Source organism: Camellia sinensis, chromosome 10, assembly GCF_055761805.1.
Source record: "Camellia sinensis isolate YWXY chromosome 10, ASM5576180v1, whole genome shotgun sequence".
Taxonomy (NCBI): domain Eukaryota; kingdom Viridiplantae; phylum Streptophyta; class Magnoliopsida; order Ericales; family Theaceae; genus Camellia; species Camellia sinensis.
In genome coordinates this window covers 177,221,751-177,243,564 of record NC_138970.1, presented here as the reverse complement: position 1 = coordinate 177,243,564, position 21,814 = coordinate 177,221,751, and the positions used below count along the sequence as shown (strand labels likewise).

General features: G+C 32.9%; 3 protein-coding genes across 9 annotated transcripts; 2 read left to right on the top strand and 1 right to left on the bottom strand.

The window, feature by feature from the left end:
- Positions 1-1,318: 1,318 nt before the first annotated feature.
- On the top strand, positions 1,319-3,121 carry LOC114265262 (small heat shock protein, chloroplastic). The gene is made up of 2 exons (XM_028206028.2): positions 1,319-1,737; positions 2,513-3,121. Exons 1-2 carry the CDS (start codon positions 1,479-1,481, stop codon positions 2,983-2,985), a joined length of 732 nt encoding a protein of 243 aa, XP_028061829.2. The 5' UTR covers positions 1,319-1,478; the 3' UTR covers positions 2,986-3,121.
- Positions 3,122-9,584: 6,463 nt separating this feature from the next.
- On the top strand, positions 9,585-14,189 carry LOC114265234 (TPX2 (targeting protein for Xklp2) protein family). 6 transcript variants are annotated; one of them, XM_082892899.1, is made up of 7 exons: positions 9,585-9,683; positions 10,663-10,949; positions 11,107-11,165; positions 11,263-11,331; positions 11,429-11,496; positions 12,997-13,106; positions 13,563-14,189. In XM_082892899.1, the coding sequence occupies exons 1-3, from the start codon at positions 9,606-9,608 to the stop codon at positions 11,114-11,116; spliced, it is 375 nt and encodes a 124-aa protein (XP_082749025.1). In that variant the 5' UTR covers positions 9,585-9,605; the 3' UTR covers positions 11,117-11,165; positions 11,263-11,331; positions 11,429-11,496; positions 12,997-13,106; positions 13,563-14,189. The 6 variants fall into 6 exon arrangements, with proteins under 6 accessions (XP_082749025.1, XP_082749024.1, XP_082749026.1 ...); XM_082892898.1 differs by having other exon boundaries at positions 11,429-11,576; XM_082892900.1 differs by lacking the exons at positions 11,263-11,331; positions 11,429-11,496 and adding an exon at positions 12,620-12,684.
- A 1,176-nt stretch (positions 14,190-15,365) lies between these two features.
- Positions 15,366-21,410, bottom strand: LOC114265222 (two-component response regulator ORR26). Of its 2 annotated transcripts, none has more exons than XM_028205996.2 (5): positions 21,041-21,410; positions 18,071-18,223; positions 17,565-17,951; positions 17,222-17,298; positions 15,366-16,723 (listed from the first exon to the last, which is right to left on the bottom strand). In XM_028205996.2, exons 1-5 carry the CDS (start codon positions 21,174-21,176, stop codon positions 15,692-15,694), a joined length of 1,785 nt encoding a protein of 594 aa, XP_028061797.1. In that variant the 5' UTR covers positions 21,177-21,410; the 3' UTR covers positions 15,366-15,691. The 2 variants fall into 2 exon arrangements, with proteins under 2 accessions (XP_028061797.1, XP_028061793.2); XM_028205992.2 differs by lacking the exon at positions 21,041-21,410 and adding an exon at positions 18,456-18,894.
- Positions 21,411-21,814: the final 404 nt, after the last annotated feature.

The following is a 21,814-nucleotide window of genomic DNA, read 5'->3' as shown; positions in this document are numbered from 1 at the left end:
ACAAAGGCCATGAACCACTATAAACAACCCAAGCCCATCAATCGGAGCCCAATACATAACCCAGCCGAAGAAGTCCAGAACAACTAGAATCCAATATGGCATAAGAACCAATGGCATTCAGGCACGTGGCAGGTGAAGGACGAGCCACATCAGCTAACAAAGATCTGCAAAATTATTGCCACAGCACATCACCATTAATGCAGCGCATCACAACATTTATTACGACAACACCTCTCGTCGGAACAGGGTCCCTTTACCCTGAACAAGGTAAGCTACAGCATAGACTTTCGGCGAGGAGGGCAGGTCGGAAGAGACAGCGAAATGATTACCAAAGAATATAAGCAAACGTTGAAGACAAGAAGAAGGTTAAGCTTTCTATCTCTAATCTCTCCCTCTATACTCTACTTCTCTTCCTAACTTGCTCGTCGGAGGGTTCACTGGGGGACTACCTTGTTCCCTGTTGAACTTGTTTGCAGGTTATCCGGTGGGCTTGATCATTTGGGCTTGGGCTTGAGGAGCTTGGACCAGTTCGCTCCATTCACTGAGATAAACTGTATCAACAGTTTGTAAGTTGGTTCATAATCTTGATTGACACCTTCCAATAGGACATTTTTGGCGCTATTTTGAAAGTTTTGAAGCAAAACCTCATGCTAATCAATGTTTTCAAATAGAGCTCTCTCTACCTCTTTCTCTCTTTTTTCATTTCTGCAATCTTGAAATGGTTAAATTTGCTCAATTTCCGCAATCTTGAATTTGGATTTAGTTTCATATTATTGTTTTAGAGATAGAGTATTTGATCATTTATATTGTTTTAGAAATGGAGTACTTGATCACTCATGTAATGGTAGCCCAAAACTGCTTAATTGGCTCTTAGCTAGCAAAAATTCGCAGCACAAAGAATGAGGAAGAGGAAGGAGGGGGACTGTGTTTGTGACGATAATGGCAGCCTTGGTGGGTGGAGGGAGGGCGAGGTGGAATGGTGGTGGGTTTGCTAGGTTTTAGAGAGAGAAAGTTGGAGGATGCTGGAGAGCCTCTAAAAATTATTTTTAAAATCATATCTCAAAATACAAAGGGAGTTTTCTTCTTCTTTTTTACTTCATTTTATGCTCTAAAAAAAAAAAAAAAAAAAACAACAACAACAACAACAACAGAATTTGAAAGCCAAATGCTATAACTTAAAAAAAAGTAATAAAAAAAAATTGTGACGGCATTGAAATTTATATAACATAAACCTCCAAATTCCAAAAAAACAAAAAGACCACTGTGCCCTTCACTAGTCCAAAAAAGCCTTATCCTAGAAGAACTTCTGGAGAAGTCCAGAAACTGAAAGAAACACCTCCACCATTTTCCAGCATCTTCTTTCCAGAAATGTCCACTCTTCTCTTTAAATATCATTCAACCCCCTCATCTTCTTCCTCAGAATCCACACAAAGTTTCAATCTTTTTGCTTCCATTACCAAAGAAAACAGAAACAAAAAATGTCTCTCTATCTTTCAAACCTCACAATCTCTCTCCCCATATCATCCCAAAAAACCAGTACCAATTCCAAGCTCTTATGTCCCAAAACCCCCAATTTTTTGAACCCAATGGGTAGTTTTATTAACAGAGGTTGTAGCAATGGCATTAAGGCTATGGCTGGAGATGGGAGGGACAGTCTTGACCATTTGCAGAGAGCAAACAAGAGCCAACAACAATCTCAACCACCCAAGAAAAGAATTGCCGAAGCTCCTTCCATAGGTAAATATTAATACCCAATTCACAAAAATCACTGAAAAAAAGTATTTTCTTGTTAAATTTGTTTATGTATGCTGACTGATAAATCTGTGTATTTCCAATTCACAAAAATCACTGAAAATAAGTGTTTTCTTTTTAAATTTGTTAATGTATGCTGACTTGGTAAATTTGTGTATTTTTTTAGTATATAGTGGTTGATATTTGTAGTATATAGTGGTTAATACAGGTGTTTGTAATTGTACACATCTAAATTTTTAAGCGGTTTAACAAGTGAGAATTGAATTAGAAAATTGTTTAGCACTTAGGGGAAAAAATTGTATTGACTAAAATTGTTTAAACTTAGGGGGGGAATTACATTTTTGATTTTATAGTTTTATTAAAATTTTAGTTTAGTCCTATTTCACTTTCGAACAATTTAAATTATAGACTTCAAATCTAGTTTAATTTGTTTTTTCTATTGAAATTATAGTCAAAATTTTCTACATAATTAACATGTTTTCAAAAATCTTAAATTTTAACTATTAACTTAGATGAAATAGTGAAATTGAAACTGAATTAAAAATATAAAGTCCATCATTATTTAAATTGAAATTATAGTGATTGAAGTACATCTAAGTAAAATTATAATAGTGAAATGTATAATTTATCTAAACGAAACCGTAGTGATTAAAATACATTGAAGCAACACTATAATGGTAAAAAGTATAATTTTATTATTTAATTATTGGGAATGCATTAATATCTATATAGTGTAGTTTTGACCCTTCATTATATGCAGGGTTGTGGGATAGATTTCCAACAGCAAGGACAGTGCAACAAATGATGGAAACCATGGAGAGGATGATGGAAGACCCTTTTGTCTACACCAGCGGGTGGCCGTCGCCGACATTAACCGAGACCGGCGGGTACAGCAGGGGAAGGACTCCATGGGAGATAAAGGAAGTAAAGGGGGAGTACAAGATGAGATTTGACATGCCCGGTATGACCAAAGATGATGTGAAGGTCTATGTTGAAGAGAAAATGTTGGTTGTCAAGGCTGAGAAAATGCCCAAGGACAGAAATGGCCAAGAAAGTGAGGTAGAAAATGAAGAGTGGTCTGCAAAGAGCTATGGTAAGTATAATAGTAGAGTTGCTCTGCCTGAGAATGTTGAGTTTGAGAAGATTAAAGCTGAAGTTAAAGATGGGGTTTTGTATATAACTATACCTAAAGCTAGTGGCACTTCCAAGGTTTTGGACATTAATGTTCAATGAGTAGATGAATGTATAATCAATCATTAGGGTTAATTTAGTGGTTAGATTTCCATGTTAGTTAGTTTAATTTTTCCTCTCCTCCAATATAGTGAAAAAGAGTGTAGTCTTTTCAATTAAGTATTTTGTTCTCTTTAAATATTTTGTGTTGGTTTCATTTTTATTTTGTTTTTCTAATTTTGTTTCTCATTGATTGTGTGGGATGTTCATGTCTTATTTTATAAAGAGTCCATGAAATTAACATTTTCAATGTATGAATGCATACAATTTTTTTTTTTTTTTTCAAATTTTGTGCAACTATTTTATATTATGCCTCATGGAATGTTCTGTTTTCATTGTCATTACTTATATTTTTACTCAAGTTGAGTAGAAAGTTTCATATTCAATGAATAAACTTAAATGTGAGTAGGGGATGTTTGGGGTATTTTAAATAAGTGTATTTTTTGTTTTTTTAGACTAAAAAGTTGAGGAAAAAAATATGGATGTTTAGGTTAGTTTTTTGATTTTTTATTAAAAAATGTGTATTAAAAAATTATATAAATTAGTGTGTAGGAAAAAATTAGAATTGAGAATTATGCAATCATAATTTTTGATTTTTAGTGAATAGTAATAATTTTTTAATTTTTTGAATAATTTTTTGATTTTTTAAATTTTATGAAAGATGCCAAACTTGGCCTAAAACTGATAAGAGTGTTGTAGTTTGAGTGGAAGCTATAAATTAAAGTAAAGCATGATAGTGGAAAGATTGGATAAAAGGGTTCAATATTTTTTAGATTGAGTTGAATAAAAATTTAAGTAATGAGGAAAGAAATTTAAGATATTTTAACCACCAAAGTCTTCAAAAATAGTTTTTAAAATTTTTAATTTGTATTTTTTATAATTTTTTAAATATTTTAATTAATTTTTTGTAAGTTTTAAATTCACTTGATTTTAATATACTTAAAATTAAAAAATATAAACAAAAATCTTTACAAAATTTATTAAATATAACAAAATATAAAAATGTATTAAATTTTTATATTTTTTGTATTTGATAAATTTTTTTATTTTTTTTTTATTACAAATATTATATTTTTAAGTATATTTAAATTAGATGTATTTAATAAATAAAAAATTGTGTAAGATATTAAAAAAATATATAAAAAATAAAAATTTTAATTTTTTGAAAAGTGGACTCAAATTTTAATAAGGATGAGAAATGTCCATGTAGTGTTCAACTGGCACAAAATTCGTAGGGTTTATTTGGATTTTTTTTTTTCAAAATTTTCCCTACACTAATGTCACAAAATCTCAATTTTCAATAAAGAGGTAACAAAGAACAAATCTTGCAACACTGTGTAAGGATTGAAAGTCTAAAAAAAATATTAAAAATAGATCTAATTAAAAAATAGAGAAGTTTATTTTAAAAAAGAGAGTTGCGCTATATTTGTAAGCAAACAATTCTTTCAAAAATTAATCCAAGTTATTCTCAGATCAGAAATTAATTCAAGTTAAAATTAATTTTTTTGCAATCCAACGAAAAAACCATGGAACACCCAAAATAAAATTTTAATTAAAACAATATGAATCTCGTGTAAAATTCACACTTAAAAATGTCACACTTAAAAACTGACTTGTAAGGGGAGAATGTTTAACAGACTTGTTTGGGATGACCTAAATAAATGCACTTTTTATTTTTTTACGAAAAGATGTGCAGAAAAGTAGAGAGGTGCTGCGATGAAAAAAAGATAAAAAGATGAATTATTTTGTGTATGTCAAACTTGGCCTTGTAATTATGATTTGGTAGAGCTTTGTATGAGTTGAGAGTAAGATTTGAGAGTATGAATTGTATTTGGTAGAGTTTTGTAATTATGATTTGAGAGGATGAGTTGTATTTTGAGTTTGTGAGCTTTGAAATTATGATTTGAGTGTAGAAAATTTGTTTGGTGAAAGAATTTTAAAAATAGTTTTGAATTGAGTGGGGAATTATTGATGTGACATTTGATAGTTGATACAAAAATTTACAACTTATAACTAAACATACAACTCAAAATTATTTTAAAGCACATAAATTTTTTTTAAAAATTCAAAAAATATTTTTTTTGAATATTTAAAAATTAACATATCAATTGCAAAGAAAAAAAAAAAAAAACAATTCACTGTTTCGGTCAACCGGCCGAACGACCGGTTAGGCCAATTTTTGAAAAAAAAATTGAAAATCACGCTCTGTTTGACAGAGTTTTCTGCAAAGTTGTGAAAAATTAATTCTACAACTCTGTCCAAACACCATATGCGAACTCAATGGTAAAAAACGAATTTGAGAATCGTTCCAAACAGAGCCTTAATTCTCGTTTGGGAAGTGTTTATTTTAATTTAAGTTAAAAAATTATTAAAAGATTAATAAATTATACAAAAAAATTAAATATTTTTTTTCTAAAATAAAAAAATATCACAAATATATTATTTTTTTTACCTCATATTTTAACCAAAAAAAATCAAAAATTACTAAAATAACATATTTACAAACGAGATCTTATATGCATAGGTGATTATTCGGTAGTCCGGAAGTACTATCACGTGGCATTTTATGGTAGTATAATTCGTAAAAAATGTGAAATATTGATTATTTGTATTATGGTAGTATTGTTGGTAGAAAATGTGAAATATTAATTTTTTGTATTGAATAATTGAAGAACATAAAAGAGTATAGTAAATAATGATTGGTAAAGGAATATAACTACGTGATACTTTAAAACTATTATATGATTTTCCTATGTGGACATTGACAAAATGTTAACCAATTTGAGATTGTAACGGTAATAAAAAATCCCATCCAAGAAAAATTATTTGGTTTCTTTGCATTCTAAATTCAAAATCTCCAAACAAAATTTTAAGAATTTTAAAATCAAGTTGAAACTGATCAAATAAATTCTCACAAATCCTAATCTAAAGAAAATACATCAAAATCAAATTAATTTAAGAGTAATTAATAAACAAAAAAATCAATAAGTATGCTATGTACAAAAATGTTTTCACCAACTCCTCCCCCAATTTTTAAACTATTAATCAATTGATCTATTTTTTAAAACAAAACCATCGTGAACGTGAAGGCAAACTAGTACGACTAGGCTATGAGAAGTGCTGTACAAGGAAAAGAACGAGAAAAGGAATCTATCTATCTATACTACATATATATTATATAAGAAGCCTTCAAAATGTCATTTTAAAATTTTTATAAATTTAAAAAATACGTGGTAATTCTCTTTTGAGTTTATAATTTTTTTTCTTCTCTCTCAAAGACTTTCATAACAATAAAAACTCCTACTCTTCCAACTTTTTCCTCTACTCTACGTTTCCCCTACTCTCAAAGACTTTCACTCCCACTCTCCCACTATCCACAACTCCTATCCGTAAAAAGCTGTCAACAAAAAAAAAAAAAAAAAAAAACTATCCATAAAAAGTTGTTACTCTCCCACCTCAAACAAATCTTTCCTACCCTCAAACACTTTCAGTCATACTCTCTCACTATGCTACAATAGATAGATATAAAAAAAAAAAAAAAAAAAGCACCCATCTATCCATATCTCCTTAAACCATTACTTCTAACAATCCACTACTATAAATGCATATACTTCATCAACTTCCTTCATCAGCAGTGAACGTCAGCAGTTCGTAGTTCGCAGTTCGCCATCAAATGCAAGACTCGATTTTTTTTTTTTCTCTTTTGCTTTAATAATTTATTTTTTGTTCTAAGCATTTGAGATTTTTTGTTTTGACTACAAAGATTGCAGAAAATTGTAATGTCCATGTCTCTGTTTTTTTTTTTTTTTTTTTTTTTTTTTTTGCTCTAATAATTTGTAGCATATTGTGTCATTGAGGATATTTCTAGAGTGTTTGTTCCACCAATTTTGAATTTTTATTGAAGACTTAATAGGATATAGGATATATATAACCCAATCTTCTCTCCGGTTCTATATCTCTCTCCCTCATCTCCATTGAAGAATCCTATAAACACAAATCTCTCTTCTCTGCCCCACTCCCTAGAGCTTAATTAAGTGCACATGGCTATTGTTTATGAGGGCAACAAACATGTCTCTGTTTCTCTTTTTCTTATGCTTTGAAAATTGTAATGTTCATGCCTTTGTTTTTCTTTTTCTTTTGCTCTAATAATTTATTTTTTTTCCAACCATTTGTGATTTTTATTTTCATTATAAAGATTACAGAAAACGCAAGTGTAATTTACCCATAACTTTACGTGCAAACATAGGCAAATCAGTCTAACAAATCCAGCTGCACTTACGGTTCAAAAATTACAAGCTTAGAATAACATGCACATGGGCTGCTGAAGTTACAGATTTTGAAACCACAAATCTTTTAAGTTTTAAGAGAATTTCAACCCAAACAACTTTCAAGCCCAATTCTGCAGATTCATTATGTTTCTTCTCATTAATAGTGTATTTTTATTATTGAAATACCTTGAATACACTTGCACAATGACACATTTTTGTATTTATTGAGAAAAGTATGGGTTTGATTTGCATTAGGAATTTAAATAGCGTTTATATTTTTGGCAGATTGTAATTTAAATCATGTTCATATAAATTCTTTTGGTTGTAGTATTGTTCTTCTTTTCTTTTCTTTTCTTTTTTTTTATTATTATTTTTTATTTACATATCTTACTTTGAGATATGGTAGGAAATGGTTTATAACGGCATAACTGTGGATGGTACTATGAGTGTTCCAATCAAAATTTAATCTTTCATGTTTTATTTTGTGTTACAAAATCCAAAATATATATGTACATACTTGGTTTGAAAATCGAAAATATTATGTTTTGAAATGAAAATTCTACCATATTAGACATGATTTCAATTCTTTTGTTTTTCTTTATAGTTTTTAATTTAAGATTAAAATTTAACTATTTTCATTACTTCTTTAATTTCTTAGATTGCAAGAATCTATTAAATTTAATACTATATTTTGTTTATGATTTTAGTGGATAAATAATTCAATAAAAATAAAGTTTAAGATGGTTAAAAGTATATTTTGATAGGTATTTGTAGTGTTCCACCAATAAGATAATTTGGCCCTGTTTGGTAGAGCTGTGAGAAAGTGCTTATAGCTTATGCCTAAACAGCTTATAGTTTATAATTATGAACATAAGCTGATTTATGACTTCCAAAACTATAAGTTATAAGCTAAACCAAACACATCAAAATAGCTTAAATTAAGCTGAAAGCTGAAATAAGCAGCTTTTAAGCTGCACCAAACAGGCACAATGCAAGTTTACCATTATATTAACAATACATGTTAGTTTTATTTTTATTTTATGTTATGAAAAATAAAATCAATAATTTTACACATAATACAACTAAATTTATTTTGGGTGGAGTAAGGGGAAATTAATTAATTTTATGTATATTATAAAATCATAACAGGTATTAATTTATTTGTGCGTTAAACTCATAATTTTTTAATTCTTTTTTTATAATTTTACACAACTTTTAAATTTACAAATAATACTCTATTTTGTTTAGAGTTTTCAAAAACAATTTTTTGAGTTTTCAATTCTTATTTTTATATTTTTAGTGATTTTTTAAATATTTTTATTTTTTAGATTCACTTAATCTTGATATACTTAAAAGGTATAAAATTTGTACAAAAATCTTTAAAAGATTTATTGAATACAACAAAATACGAAAATGTATTGAATTTTCTTATTTTTGATTTTTTTTTTTGTATTTGGTGAATTTTTTTATAAAAAAAATTATATAAATATTTTACTCTTTAAGTGTATCTAGATTAGGTATATCTAGAAAATTTTTAAAAACTACGTAAAATATTAAAAAAATTACTAAAAAATAAAAACTTAAATTTCTAAAAAGTGAGTTAAATCAAAAGTTTTATATAAGAGAAACAAAATGATTAAAAAAAAATGCGTATAATATATATAGACAAAAAATATTTATCCCGTGCATAGCACGGGGTGAGCGCTAGAGAACAAGAAAAGGAATGAAGAGAATAAATAAGAAGAGAATAAGGCAATGTTTGAACCTACCTAATAAGGAGAGTTTATAATCCAAACAGTGATACTAGAGACCTCTAGATCACGTTTGTTTTGGGTTAAATAGATGGGAGGGGATTAGGATGGTGGAGGTGTTATTTAATGTTGTATTTGTTTGTAGAATTGGGGAAGAGATTAGGATGGTGGAGGTGATATAGATGGAGGTTGGGGAGGGGATTAAGATGGAGGTTGGGGAGATGGTATTAGAAAAATAGTGAGGGGATTAGAAATTATTTTATTTTTTTTATTTGTTATATATTGAGAATTTTTTATGAATATTAATGTTTAATTTTTTATATTTTTTTATTTGTTTTATTATTTTATATAAAAATAATTTAACAATTTCTACACTAACAATTATCATTAAAAAAATACAATTTTACTTAATCTTCTCACTATTAATCTATTCACTATGAATCACTTCCATTTTACTTTTAAAAATAAACGAGACCCTAAATTAGATACTCTAAACACATCGGTGGATAAGGTAAAAAAAAAAAAAATCAGCCCTACCAGTGACAGTGGGACATCACTAGTGTAACTCTAATCAGAGGCGGCAAACATTTTTACTAATCCAAATATGGAATACAAAAATAATATATATATCATATACAAAGAAGATCAGAGTGAAAGAAAGAGGATTCAGGGAATCATCAGGGTAGGTTTCTTTGAGTTTCTCTCTCTTCACTGCAAAGACAGAAATGGGTGAATCGCCAACTTGTCTTGCTCGATCCTCCTCTCAATCTGCTGGCACTACTTCCTCTGAACCCAAAGACGTTTGTCCGAAAAACACAATCTTCTTCATTTTCACAGAAAACCCTAGTGGGTTGGATTTTTCTGACATGGGATTGCTATTTCTTTGTCGTTTTTTTTTATTCTTTTGACAATACTTTATTTGTTACTGTTCTCAGTATTTGGTTTTTCATTTGAGTTCTTGTTTTGTCCCTTTTGCTAGTTATAGTTTCTTCTTCTTCTTCTGATTCTTGTGCTCCTTTCTTTACTAATAACTGCAATCATCAACCAATTGAATGGGAATTTCATGTAATGCTTAGTCAATGTTGTTAGGGCAAATTAAACCCGTAGTCTTGTAGTTTGTTGCTTGTGTCAATTTCGTTCTTATAGATTTTTCTAATTTGATCAATTCTACCCTTGAATTTTTCACATTTTGTGTCAGTTTAGCGTAATTGATAATGCCCATTTAGAAATTGAACTGAAATCAAAGGGCAACATAGTCTATTTCAAAGTGATTGATGGATTAAAATGATCAATTCCCTTTTTAAATGTACCATTTTCTCTTTGATTTTCGTCTAATTTCTTAGCAGATGTTTATCAATTGAGCTAAATTTACACAATGTGAAAGGTAAAGAGGCAAAATTAATACAATGGGAACTACAATGACTAAATTGACGAAAGAGTCAAATTATAGAGACAATTGGTATAATTTGCCCATGTTTTATTAGAATCACAAAATAATAGGGTACCTTGTTAAAATGTTTCTCATCACACGTGTTCTTGAAGTAGATTATATTTGGAGTTGGGTGTGTATGTCTTTGCAATTCTATTTAAAATATATTAGTGGATACATGTGTAAGCTTTGATGATTTTACTAATAAACACTTGAAAGAATCTCATTACAGGGAGATCCTTATTGTGCCCTAACAACATCAATCTCAGTTCGGAGGTTCATGTTGGAATCATTGGCGTGGGAAAAATGGCCATGTTTCTCTAACAATCGGTTCTTGGAAGAAGCTAAGAAATCTTCTAAGCTAGGTTTAGCTGCCCAGAGGAAAGCTTATTTCGAAGCCCTTTACAAGAGAAATGCTGCTAAGAAAGCTGGAGACAGCTCAAATCCAGCGAGTAATGACTTGTCTGAACCAAATGTTATGGAAGAGACAGCTCAAACCCTCCAGGAATTCCAACTAGGGTGCTTACTTTACTTCCTTGCCTTCACCTCATTCACCTTGTTTGCTGCTTTGTGCATGTGCAATAGTGTGCTAGTGCACACTGCATACAAAGTAGTTTATTTAAACTATCTGTAACACATAGCTGAGATAACGTTTTTGGTTTTTGGTAAACTGCAGGCATCAGTGAATGGGTTATCAGTGCATTCTTCAGCAACTCCTCAAGAAGAAAGAAGAAGGTTGTTTGTTTGCATAACCCTTTAAAATTGTGCCATTTTTCTATGTGTATATATATTCGCCTTCTTTCACTAAAATGTTTAATTTCATGGTTTACAGAAGTAGAGCAGTGGATGATTGCTCAGTTTCTGGAAGGAGGATAGCAGATGGGAAATCAGATGGGATAGAGTAAGATCTTAGTTTGTCTATGTTGTGGATTGTGGAGTTCTCATTAGATGCTCATATGACTATCTGCTGAGTGTAAAGATTTTGTATTGCATACTAGGAACAATAGCTCCAAGAAAGTTCCAAAAGTCTTGCTAGTAACATACAGAAGGCAGCATAACAGAAAGTGTAAGGGAAGCTACTTCATTTTGGATAGATAGTTTGTGGGTTCGACCATGAGAGTAGCCACTTTGTGCAAATAATGTTAGGTTTGTGTCCAATCTACCCCTCCTAGACCCCAATCCTATGGGCGCTAAACTGGGAGTACTTTATTATTATTATTATTACTTTTTTTAGTTTGCATCCACGTCTTATCAATAGCTTGTGCCAGAAACACAATACTAGCAAGACTTTTGGAACTTTCTTGGAGCTATTGTTCCTAGTATGCAATACAAAATCTTTACACTCAGTAGATAGTGATATGAGCATCTAATGAGAACTCCACAATCCACAACATAGACAAACTAAGATCTTACTCTATCCCATGTGATTTCCCATCTGCTATCCTCCTTCCAGAAACTAAGATCTTGGCATTTGTCTTCTCTTCTAGCTTCTGAAAGAACTGAAACAGCAAATGATAAAAAGACAACAAAAAACATCAGCATAACAATAAATGAGTAAAACTGCAGATATATATGAAGTGAATGGATCTGGACTTGCCTCTTTACGTTTTGCCGCTCTTTCTTCACACCTCAAGCTAAAAGAGGAGGGTACTATGGGAGGTCGTGCTTTGGGTCCAGATACACCTGAGGTCTTCAAATGGCTGCATAGTGTTAAATAAAATTTAGAATTCTTGCATAACATCGTTAAAGTAATTGTGTTGCACGAAATTTTGTTTAGGTTTTCTCACATGTGATGAGGAAAAGTGATACTTGAATTGCAAAATTGGTTCCTACAAATTGTAATAGGAACCAATTTTGCAATTCAAGTATCACTTTCCCTTATCACATGTGAGAAAACTTAAACAAAATTTCGTGCAACACAATTACTCTAACGATGTTATGCAAGAATTCTAAATTTTATTTAAAACTATGTAGCCATTTGAAGACCTCAGGTGTATCTGGACCCAAAGCACGACCTCCCATAGACTAGTACCCTCCTCTTTTAGCTTGAGGTGTGAAGAAAGAGCAGCAAAACGTAAAGAGGCAAGTCCAGATCCATTCACTCCATATATATCTGCAATTTTACTCATTTATTGCTATGTTGATGTTTTTTGTTGTCTTTTTATCATTTGCTGTTGCAATTCTTTCAGAAGCTAGAAGAGAAGACAAATGCCAAGGGGGCAGATAAAGTGCATCTCCAAGCAAAAAAAATAAGGTCATCTCTTGACCTATATTTTAATGCTGATCGGATTAATTGATTGAATTTTTTTTTTTTTTTTTTTGACACAAGCAATGCAAATGAAATGCATACCTCTCACAGACCTAAAGAACTAACAAGAGCAAGTGCCTAAATGTCTTGGTCTGGTTTCAAAGTAATTCATGGACGAAATAATTGAGAAACACATAGCCTCAGTTGATCTGAAGTTGTTGGGTTCAATAATATCTCCTTTGAACAAAGAGCAGTTACATTTTCTTGTTTAAGTGTTTTAAAACAGTTAAACAGTTGCCTTGTATTGTTGTCATGCAGGAGAAAGCTGACGACGGCTTCAAAAAAATTATCAGAGTACTGTTTTCAGGGCTAAGTCAATTGTAAATTCTAATCCTGAAACAAAATCACCAAGTAATTGCATGATGAAGGTATGTCCATCAATCTTGTTTGAATATGATGCTAGCTGTTCTTGCTAATATATGATGTAAAGCCCCTAAGATGGGATTGGATTATGTGTGCAGTAAATGCATGTGATAATGATTTGGAAACATTCTGCTCTATGTTTAAATACTTGATGTCAAGAAAGATGAACTCGAGTTTGGTATGTTTGGTGGAGCTATTTAGGGTGTTTTTCAAATTGTGCAAACAAATGTGGGATAAATGGATCCCACAGATAACTAATCCAATCCGTTCTTTTATCCAGCAACCAAACGTGCCATTAGTGTACAAAAATTTCTACTATCCCAAGTTTCTCTTACACCTTTTGGGTGTCATAGGGGTTCAATTTCTGTTAAACATTTCTCATGAATTCTTAAAACTATTTGCTTTTCTCTTGTACCTTCCCTGGCAGCACTGAACCCATCAATGTAAATTCTTTGTTGCAGATCTCACTGACACAGCCCCCATCACCAAAACTTGGACGGAAGACAATTCCCGGCATGGTTCAGGATACTGGTTCCCGACCTCCTAGGAGGCCTTCAGTCAAGATTTTGCCCTCCTCCAAGGATGTTACAGAAAAGAGTATTCAAAATTCAATTCATTCTATCAATTCACTGCTGAGGAAGAATATGCGTGAAAACACTTCCCCAAATATCCAATTTTGAGTGGTGGAGCCAGAGGATTGATTGCCTTTCCAAGCTTACACATATAGAACACTACTAAAGGATTGATTGCCTTTCCAAGAATTTAGAAGAGAACCAATACAAAATTCCACATCTACTAAAGGTTGAAAGCAACCATCAAGACAAATTAGGCATGTCCCACTTCTATTTTCTACCATTTGGATCCATTATGTTCTTTTGGGTACATACACCGCTGATTCCTCTAGTTTGAATAAAATTTTAGTTTGGTTCTCGCAGTGTCAATTCATTAATTTAAACTATACACTTTAAATTTCCTTTTTATGTGAGTTATCCATCAATTCCCGTTAACATTTTGGATGGAAAAACAAGTGTGAAATTAGAAGGATCAAAGTAGAATTTGAAAAAAAATTACAGGCACCATTGATGTAATTTATTTGTTTTTCTTTCTTGTGCATGAATTGTTAAAAATTCTCATGAGTCTTTTTCTGTTCAAAATGCTAACGACAATTGACAAGGGACTACATTGAAATGTAATTGAAAGTGTAATTTAAATTGATGAAGTTACAACTAAAGATCTAAAGTGAAATTTCACAAATTAGAAGGATAAATAGCGTAATTCATCTTCTTCTTTTTTATTTATTTATCACAAATCGAAGTCCAAAGCGGTATTTTTTGTGTCTTCTTTTTACCATATACTTACGGGAAGAGATGGGGTGCCGTTCTCATGGAAGAGTGTTTGGGTGGTGGGTTGTCTGTCCAAAGTTGCTTTTTTTGTGTGGGTAGCAGCATTAGGGTGTATTTTGACGATTGATAATTGGTGTTGCATGTGTTGTGGGGATGCTGAGATGGTGGATCACTTGCTTATTTGCTATCCGGTTACTTCACGTCTTTGAATGTTTATTGTTGCTATCTTTGGTTTGGTTTGGGTTCAACCAGGGGCAGTGAGGGCGGTGTTACAAAGTTGGGCTAGTGGAAGGGTTGGAAAGAGACGTCGGAAGGCATGGAAGATGGCTGGCTATTGTCTAATGTGGCTAGTTTGGTTGGAGTGTAATAGGCAAGTTTTTTTAGGAGAGGTGTGTTTAGTGGCATGGTTGGAGCGGCGTTTGTTCATTGTGCTACATAGTTGGATATCATTGACAGTAGACCCGGATGTTTTGACTTTTGTTGATTTTGTAGAGGATTTGATTTAGTAGCTATTTTGTTTGTTTTTGTCTTGCTGTTTAGTGTTGTTTTGGTTTATGTTTGTTGATAGCTGTTAGGTTTGTTTTTATATTCCTTACATCGTCTTGATATTTTTTCAATAAAGTTTGCTTATTTATCCAAAAAAAATTCATCTTTTTCTTTTCTTTTTCTCTCTTTATGGTTTGGGGAGGGTTGGGGATGGAATTTGTAGGGGGTGGATTGGGGCTAAATTCTTGACTTTGCAACACAAGTTAAAGCTCCTCCTAAACATCTATGGCATAATAGGACTCATCATTTAGTTGAACACCTCAAAAATTTTGTTTGCACTTTCCACCTTTTACTTTTTACTGTCCAAGGTTTGTCAAGTAGAATTAGCAGGGACCAAAAAGCAATATTCATGTAATTCAAAGTAGAAAAATCAGCTGTCTTAACATACACTTCTGCTCAATTACTTTGCAACTAACAAACTTCTTTTTTACAAAATTTTCAAGGATTGTTATGTGCACACATACATACATACATACATACATACATACATACATACATAAATACAGAGATGTAACACACAATACTGATGTCTCATCTATTCTAAAATTACTCCAAGAAGCTTGCTAATTGTGCTTAATATTTTCCATCAACCTATTTCATGTTTTTCGACATCAATTGCCCAAATTGATAGTGAATATCATATATCAGTTCAATGGAAGAAAGATGAAGATGTCTAACAAGCAAAAGCTCCAATGGATCAATCAGACAATAAATAGGCCTTGATCTATGACAGGATATTCCACCGATTCACTAGAATACTCATATTCAAACCTCTGTGCATCATACAAGAATGCCGGAGTTTCAGCAAAGAGCTCTGTGCAGTTGTGATTAAAAGATTCATTGTCCTCAAGTCCAACATTTGTTGTATAACGGTCACCTGGAAGCAAACAAGTGAGAAAATCCTCATCCGAAGATGCAAAACCTACACTTCTTCCCAAAACTAGGTTTCTTTGGTTGGGTTCCAGATCATTTGTGAAAATCTGGCTTAACCCATTATTCTTCATGCTCGATGCAGTACTGAGAATTGGCTCAGAAGCATGAAAACTTGCCAGGTGGCTCTCAGATTGAACAGGACACAAGTTAGTTGCACTTCCTATTGGAGCTACTTGTCTTATTTGCGGGCTTCTGCAATTGGCATGGGAAGTCTTCATTTCAATGCATGCTGGTTTCTTACTTTCTTTGTTGAAAGGTCTGGGACTAACCGATGGTGCAGGTTGAAGGCAATCAACCTGGACATGATGCTGGAGACCAGGTAGTGAGAGACGATTGAAGCCATTCCCTAACTGATGACGTGGCTTATGTTCTTGTTTGAATTGAATTTCTGAAACTTCACTCCAAGAGTACTGTTTTGGGACGGTTGAATCATACATTGTATACTTCACATCTGGCTCCAGTGATCCAAACGAATGATTGAGGCCCATCTTTGAACCACTGGTCTTTGGAAGATTGGGAATATCATGAACCGGACCTTTCTTGGGTTCTGCCATTGGCAATGAAACAATACCTTTCAGATCACCTTCGTGGATTTTGGGATCGACATTCTGGACAAGAGTCTTATTGCTAGATATTCCATAGATCCCGCTAGCAGCATCACTTTGTTGCCTATTGATCGAATTCTGAAGGCCAAGACTTGCAGCAGTGTCTCTTGAAGATGAATCCGATTGCTTTACCCCACCAAACGAAGCCTTTAGCTCGTTTTCCTTCTGTAACCTACTCAAGTAGAGGCGGTACTTCTGTACAATGAAAATATATCTCTGTCAAATTTCCAGTGAGTATTGAATATATGACATATTTCCCTTCAATCTTCAGAGCTATCATACAAACACATGTGCTTAATTTTAATTTTAATGGAAGAAGATATCATTCACAGAATGAGTGCGGTCTATCATAGATGGTGAGCGTAGTAGTAGAATCTACTTAAGAAAGGCACAAGTAGAATTAGGAAGACATTTATATAAAAATGAGAACCCATACTATCAGATAATTAGGATGAAACACAAAAACTACTATCCAAAGACAACCAATGTAAAAAGCTAACCAACAAAACGTAAACAGGTTCTTAAACCCACTCCCCAACAGCACTCAAAACCCGCTACAACCCTAATCACGAATGTCAAAATATATGAAACAAACCAATGCGATTTTCAATATACATATATTTTCATCGCTAACACCTCCCCATATCAATAGTTAATTCCAGCTAATATCTGAGCAAGAGTTACGAGTATCACCTGCAAGTGGCTAGCAACATTTTCTCTTGTCAACCATGGTACGTTCATCAAGTCAAGAATTTTTTTAGGACCAACTTCTGCCAAACAAAAATGAAAATCATCAGCTTCTAGAACACAACAGCCGAATAACAGAAAACCAATTCGAGTACAAACAGCTGTAACTACAGAGTTGCACCTAGGAGGTCAAGGGTTCGAATTCCCTCCACCTGCGTGTGGGTTTTCTCTCCCACTTAGTTGTAACAATTTACCAAAAACAAAAAGAAAGACAAAAAAAAAAAAAAAAAAAATAGAATCAGTAGGACGTCTGATTCCCACTTTAAAGGAAAGGTCATACTAAACTCACTATCGAATCCAATCTGATTTACAGCTTTGACAAATTTCTGATGCAGATCTACAGTCCAAACTACTCTAGCTTTCTTCACTGAAGAAGGATCAACACAGTCTCTGTCGTCATGCCTGTTTTCAGCATCTTTTCTTTTCTTTCCTGAAGTCAGGTCGCCTCCACCGAACAACTGCCCATCATCAGATTGGTCTGATCCATGTCTCATCATCTGAGTTTCTTCATAGCCTTCATGACCTTCAATATCTCTTACTTCATGTATCCTCTTTCTAAAGACATGTTGCCATATATTACGTAGTTCTTTCATTCTTATAGGCTTGAGAAGATAATCGCATGCCCCATGTTGGACACCTCTCATTACTCTGCTTGTTTCCCCATCAACGGACATCACTGCAAAGATTAAGAATGTAAAAGCGTTAGAAATAAAAGTTTCAATGGACGTGAATGGAAGAGAACAAGAAAATCTAGCAATCACAACAAAGCTTCAAATATTAATCATAGGTACTGACTGATGACAGGAAGATCCATCTCAAGACCAACATGCTCAAGAAGCTTGAACCCATCCATGTCAGGCATGTTGACATCACTGATTACGATGTCAAATCCATCTTTTCTTTCACGAAGTAAGTCCAAAGCCTCTCTTGCCAGACAACATGTAGTCACTGAAACACAAAAAAGCATCACAGAAAAATTATAAAATGTCAGCATGTACAGACATTAAGCATTTTCATCACCAAAGAAATGATGAAAGAAGAATGAAAGAAAGAAAGATGTCCGGTCAATAAAGATCATTCGCTGAACAAAATGAAATATGTGGAGGACATGGGAAGTAAATCCACATCTTTTGAGATCAAGGATGCTTTAGTGTTCATCCACGATCAAGCATTTCTGCACCAAAGAAAGGCTGTGATATTTTGATCGATATGTTAGATGCTCTGCCCAGCTCCCACCAGGAAATATAGTCCAATATGGCCCAGCCCAACAGTCGGTGTCCCTTTGGGCTCCAACCCAAAAGGCACCTCCAAGTTAGAAGTGCCATGTGCCTTCTTATACATCCATCTTGGACATCGTCTGCAGCTGATGCGTGCGAACACATAAGGACATAGAGTGATATGGTTGTCTCTAACACCATTTGATGCACATCTCAACTGTTCATCAACCTAGCCAATCCCAACATGCGCACAGAGTAATCCCTTGCTAAGCTTGAAATTGGCCTCCCTATGGGACAAATTGACTAATGTTTCGATCTCAAGGAGATCACAAGAAGCTGTTTTGTCTATCAGCTATAGAAGAGGTAAAGGAACCAAATGAAACTATAATCTGAATTTCATAGTGTGTATATGAATACAATTAGTTCTTAAATTTAAATAAGCTGAGATTGGGTAGTTCAGAGTCTACTTGTGAGGAAATCAAGTCAAGGCTTCACTTCAAAGCCTAGCTTATTTGATGGGTGATGATCTTGCTATCACATTGTGACAACCTCTCACCAGAAGTTTGTTTGACAAACCCTAACAATCCCATACGTACCAATTTTTGAGAAAAATGCAAAAAGTACGTCACTTGGATTGATTTACAAATTATAAACATCTAAACCACCGTGCATGAAAATTTGCACCTTCATCCTTGCTATACTACCACCTTTTTAAACAAAATCTCAGTGGTACTTGACTATGACCTTCCATTTTATCTTTGGTAGTGGGCCTTTCCAATTGCTACTTATCATGGATGAGAATATTTTTTTTTTTAGGCATCTTTAATTAGGCATAGTTGTGGTAAACCATTGCTGAGTAAGTCTTCACCTACAAGGGTTCTTAGAATTGCAAAATGAGAATTACATCCCTTGCTGAACTGCTTCCCTATTGTTTATATAGTGACTAAGCCGTGCCACTCTCTTGCATATGTTCATCAGATAAAATGTCTTCCCAAGACTTATGTTTAGGGTAAATTTCATGCACCCTTTTCACCAGGTTGACTAATAACATCATCTGAACCTGATGATCACAAATACTTGAGGCAATAAAAAGCATTGGAGGCATTCTTTTTAAATGACTCTTGTACTTTTCAGCTACAATCAAACAAACAATGAAAATTCGGGGGAAAAAAAAAATTACATCATTTGAACATAATTTATTTGCAAAGTTGACTTGACTGTTATTTTGACAGACACTACTAGTTTTATAGGGAATAAATCAAACATAGGTCCGGGTTGGCTGAGGCATCCATCACAGGAATTGGAGGTCTCAGGTTCAATTTCTCCTGGAATTACCTGATGCGCATCATTTAGTGATTACATGGATCCATAAGGATTAATCTCACTTCAAGAATCGTCAGGAGGGGCACCTTGGTGTAACAAAATAGAAAGCAGTTTACAGCAAACAACATTATGTTCCCTGAGCAAGGAATCCATCTAAAGCAATAACTGAATGCAATATTCCTGTTTGAGAATATGCCACTTGACAAAATGTTGAATCCTATGCTTAAACTTGGAAATCACTCATGATGCTTACTCAACTAGCACTTTGGAATATAAAACAAAAGTACCACACAGTGGTAGAATAAGACTTTACTTTAACAATACCACAAAGTGGTAAAATAATTTATTAAAAAAAGGCCACTGTATTGTTTAACCTCTTTTTACCCCATTACCTTTTCCACAAGTTGTCAGACAAATTTAAGAAGTTGAATGTGAAAGCACCATAATGTTCACCCCTGAATCCCTCCCAAAAAAACAACCTCTGTAGCTTGTTAAATTATTTTTTTTTGGAAATTGACACAAACTTAAGATCAGGGAATCCATCAGTCGAAATTCTCACGTGTCAATTTATTGTAGATAGTAATTACAAAACAACATTGACCCGAATTCTGTCAACAAGGAAAAGCCAAACACCATCATCAAGATGAATTAATCACTAGCAACTGACAATCTTATATAACATTTTTGATATAACATAGTGGCTTTGATGAATTAATCACTAGCAACTGACAATCTTATATAACATTTTTGATATAACATAGTGGCTTTGATGAATTAATCATTTATTTCACCCGGGTTTTGTACTACATTCTTGTGGGTGAGAGGGTTTTTGTTTTCCCTGTTGATCCAATTAGATTCGAGGCCAAACGGTCATGAAAACAAACAACACAAAATTCATGAAGACAAACAACAAAAATATCTCTGACCTTATTCCCAATGCCTCAAAAATTCACTGGAAACAATTGGAGCTTTTTTTAGGAGACAATTCACCAAACATCACACATGTTCATCAAAACCCAACATTAAAATCAACAACCAAAAAAAAAAAAAAAAAACATTAGAGAGCCAAAACATACGATTTCCTGAGAACCCATCAAGAATTCAAACTCATATAGCTAAATCACACATGAAAAAACACATATAATCAAGCACAAAGACATGAATTCTGATAAATCAATCAAGTGTCAATCAAATTGAGAATTGATTGTATGAAGAGGAAATTAACCTTCGTAAGAACACTTCTTGAGCATCTTTTCAAGGATTCTAAGCCATGCTAAATCGTCATCGACAACGAGAACACGAAGACCAGCAGGGAAAGCATCGATTCGAGAGGAGGAAGAAGAAGAAAAACAGGTCTCCATGAAGGAGACAGAGAGCTGGAAAAACAGATCCGATGGTTCAGATTCAAGCAAAAACGACAACACTTGAACTAGGGGATATACAGAATTTATCTATAAATATGTATAGATTAAAAGAAACCATTTTTGTTGTCAGTGATCTTAGTGGGAGTGAGTTAGAGAGAGAGTTGAGAGTTCAAAAATGAGTGAGTTGGGTTTTAAGCGCATAATAGAACAACGAATATTGGCGCCGGCACTGGATGGTAGTTAATGGTCCCCTACTGTGCACGTTAGCATTTTCCCTTATTTTCAGATTAATTATTTTTTTACTTATTTTATTTATTAAGAAAAAAGAAAAAAAAAATGTTAGTATGTATTACCGATTTTATTTTATTACTTTTATGTGAATTGTTGAGGATGGTATCAGTTATTTGTGAAACGGTAGATTGAAGGCGTCTCATTTTTAGATGTATTTGGATAATATTTTTTATGAGTAATTAAATTAGTGGTGTTTTAGGAAGATGGTAAAAAGATGATTTTTTGACTTTTTTGACAAAAAATTGAACTATTTTGGATCAAAAAATTGACTTTTTTAACTATAAAAAGTTAAAAAGTTAAAAAATTAATTTTTTACCATTGTTCCCAAAAGACCCTTTAGTAAG

Coding starts and splice junctions, on each gene's coding strand:
- LOC114265262 (XM_028206028.2), top strand. CDS start 1,479: ATGTCTCTCTATCTTTCAAACCTCACAATCTCTCTCCCCATATCATCC. Junction 1,738..2,512: donor TGCCGAAGCTCCTTCCATAG/GTAAATATTAAT, acceptor CATTATATGCAG/GGTTGTGGGATAGATTTCCA.
- LOC114265234 (XM_082892897.1), top strand. CDS start 9,606: ATGGAATACAAAAATAATATATATATCATATACAAAGAAGATCAGAGT. Junction 9,684..10,662: donor GGATTCAGGGAATCATCAGG/GTAGGTTTCTTT, acceptor ATCTCATTACAG/GGAGATCCTTATTGTGCCCT.
- LOC114265222 (XM_028205992.2), bottom strand. CDS start 18,693: ATGGTGTTAGAGACAACCATATCACTCTATGTCCTTATGTGTTCGCAC. Junction 18,224..18,455: donor AATATCACAGCCTTTCTTTG/GTGCAGAAATGC, acceptor TTTGTGTTTCAG/TGACTACATGTTGTCTGGCA. Junction 17,952..18,070: donor GATGGATCTTCCTGTCATCA/GTCAGTACCTAT, acceptor TAATCTTTGCAG/TGATGTCCGTTGATGGGGAA.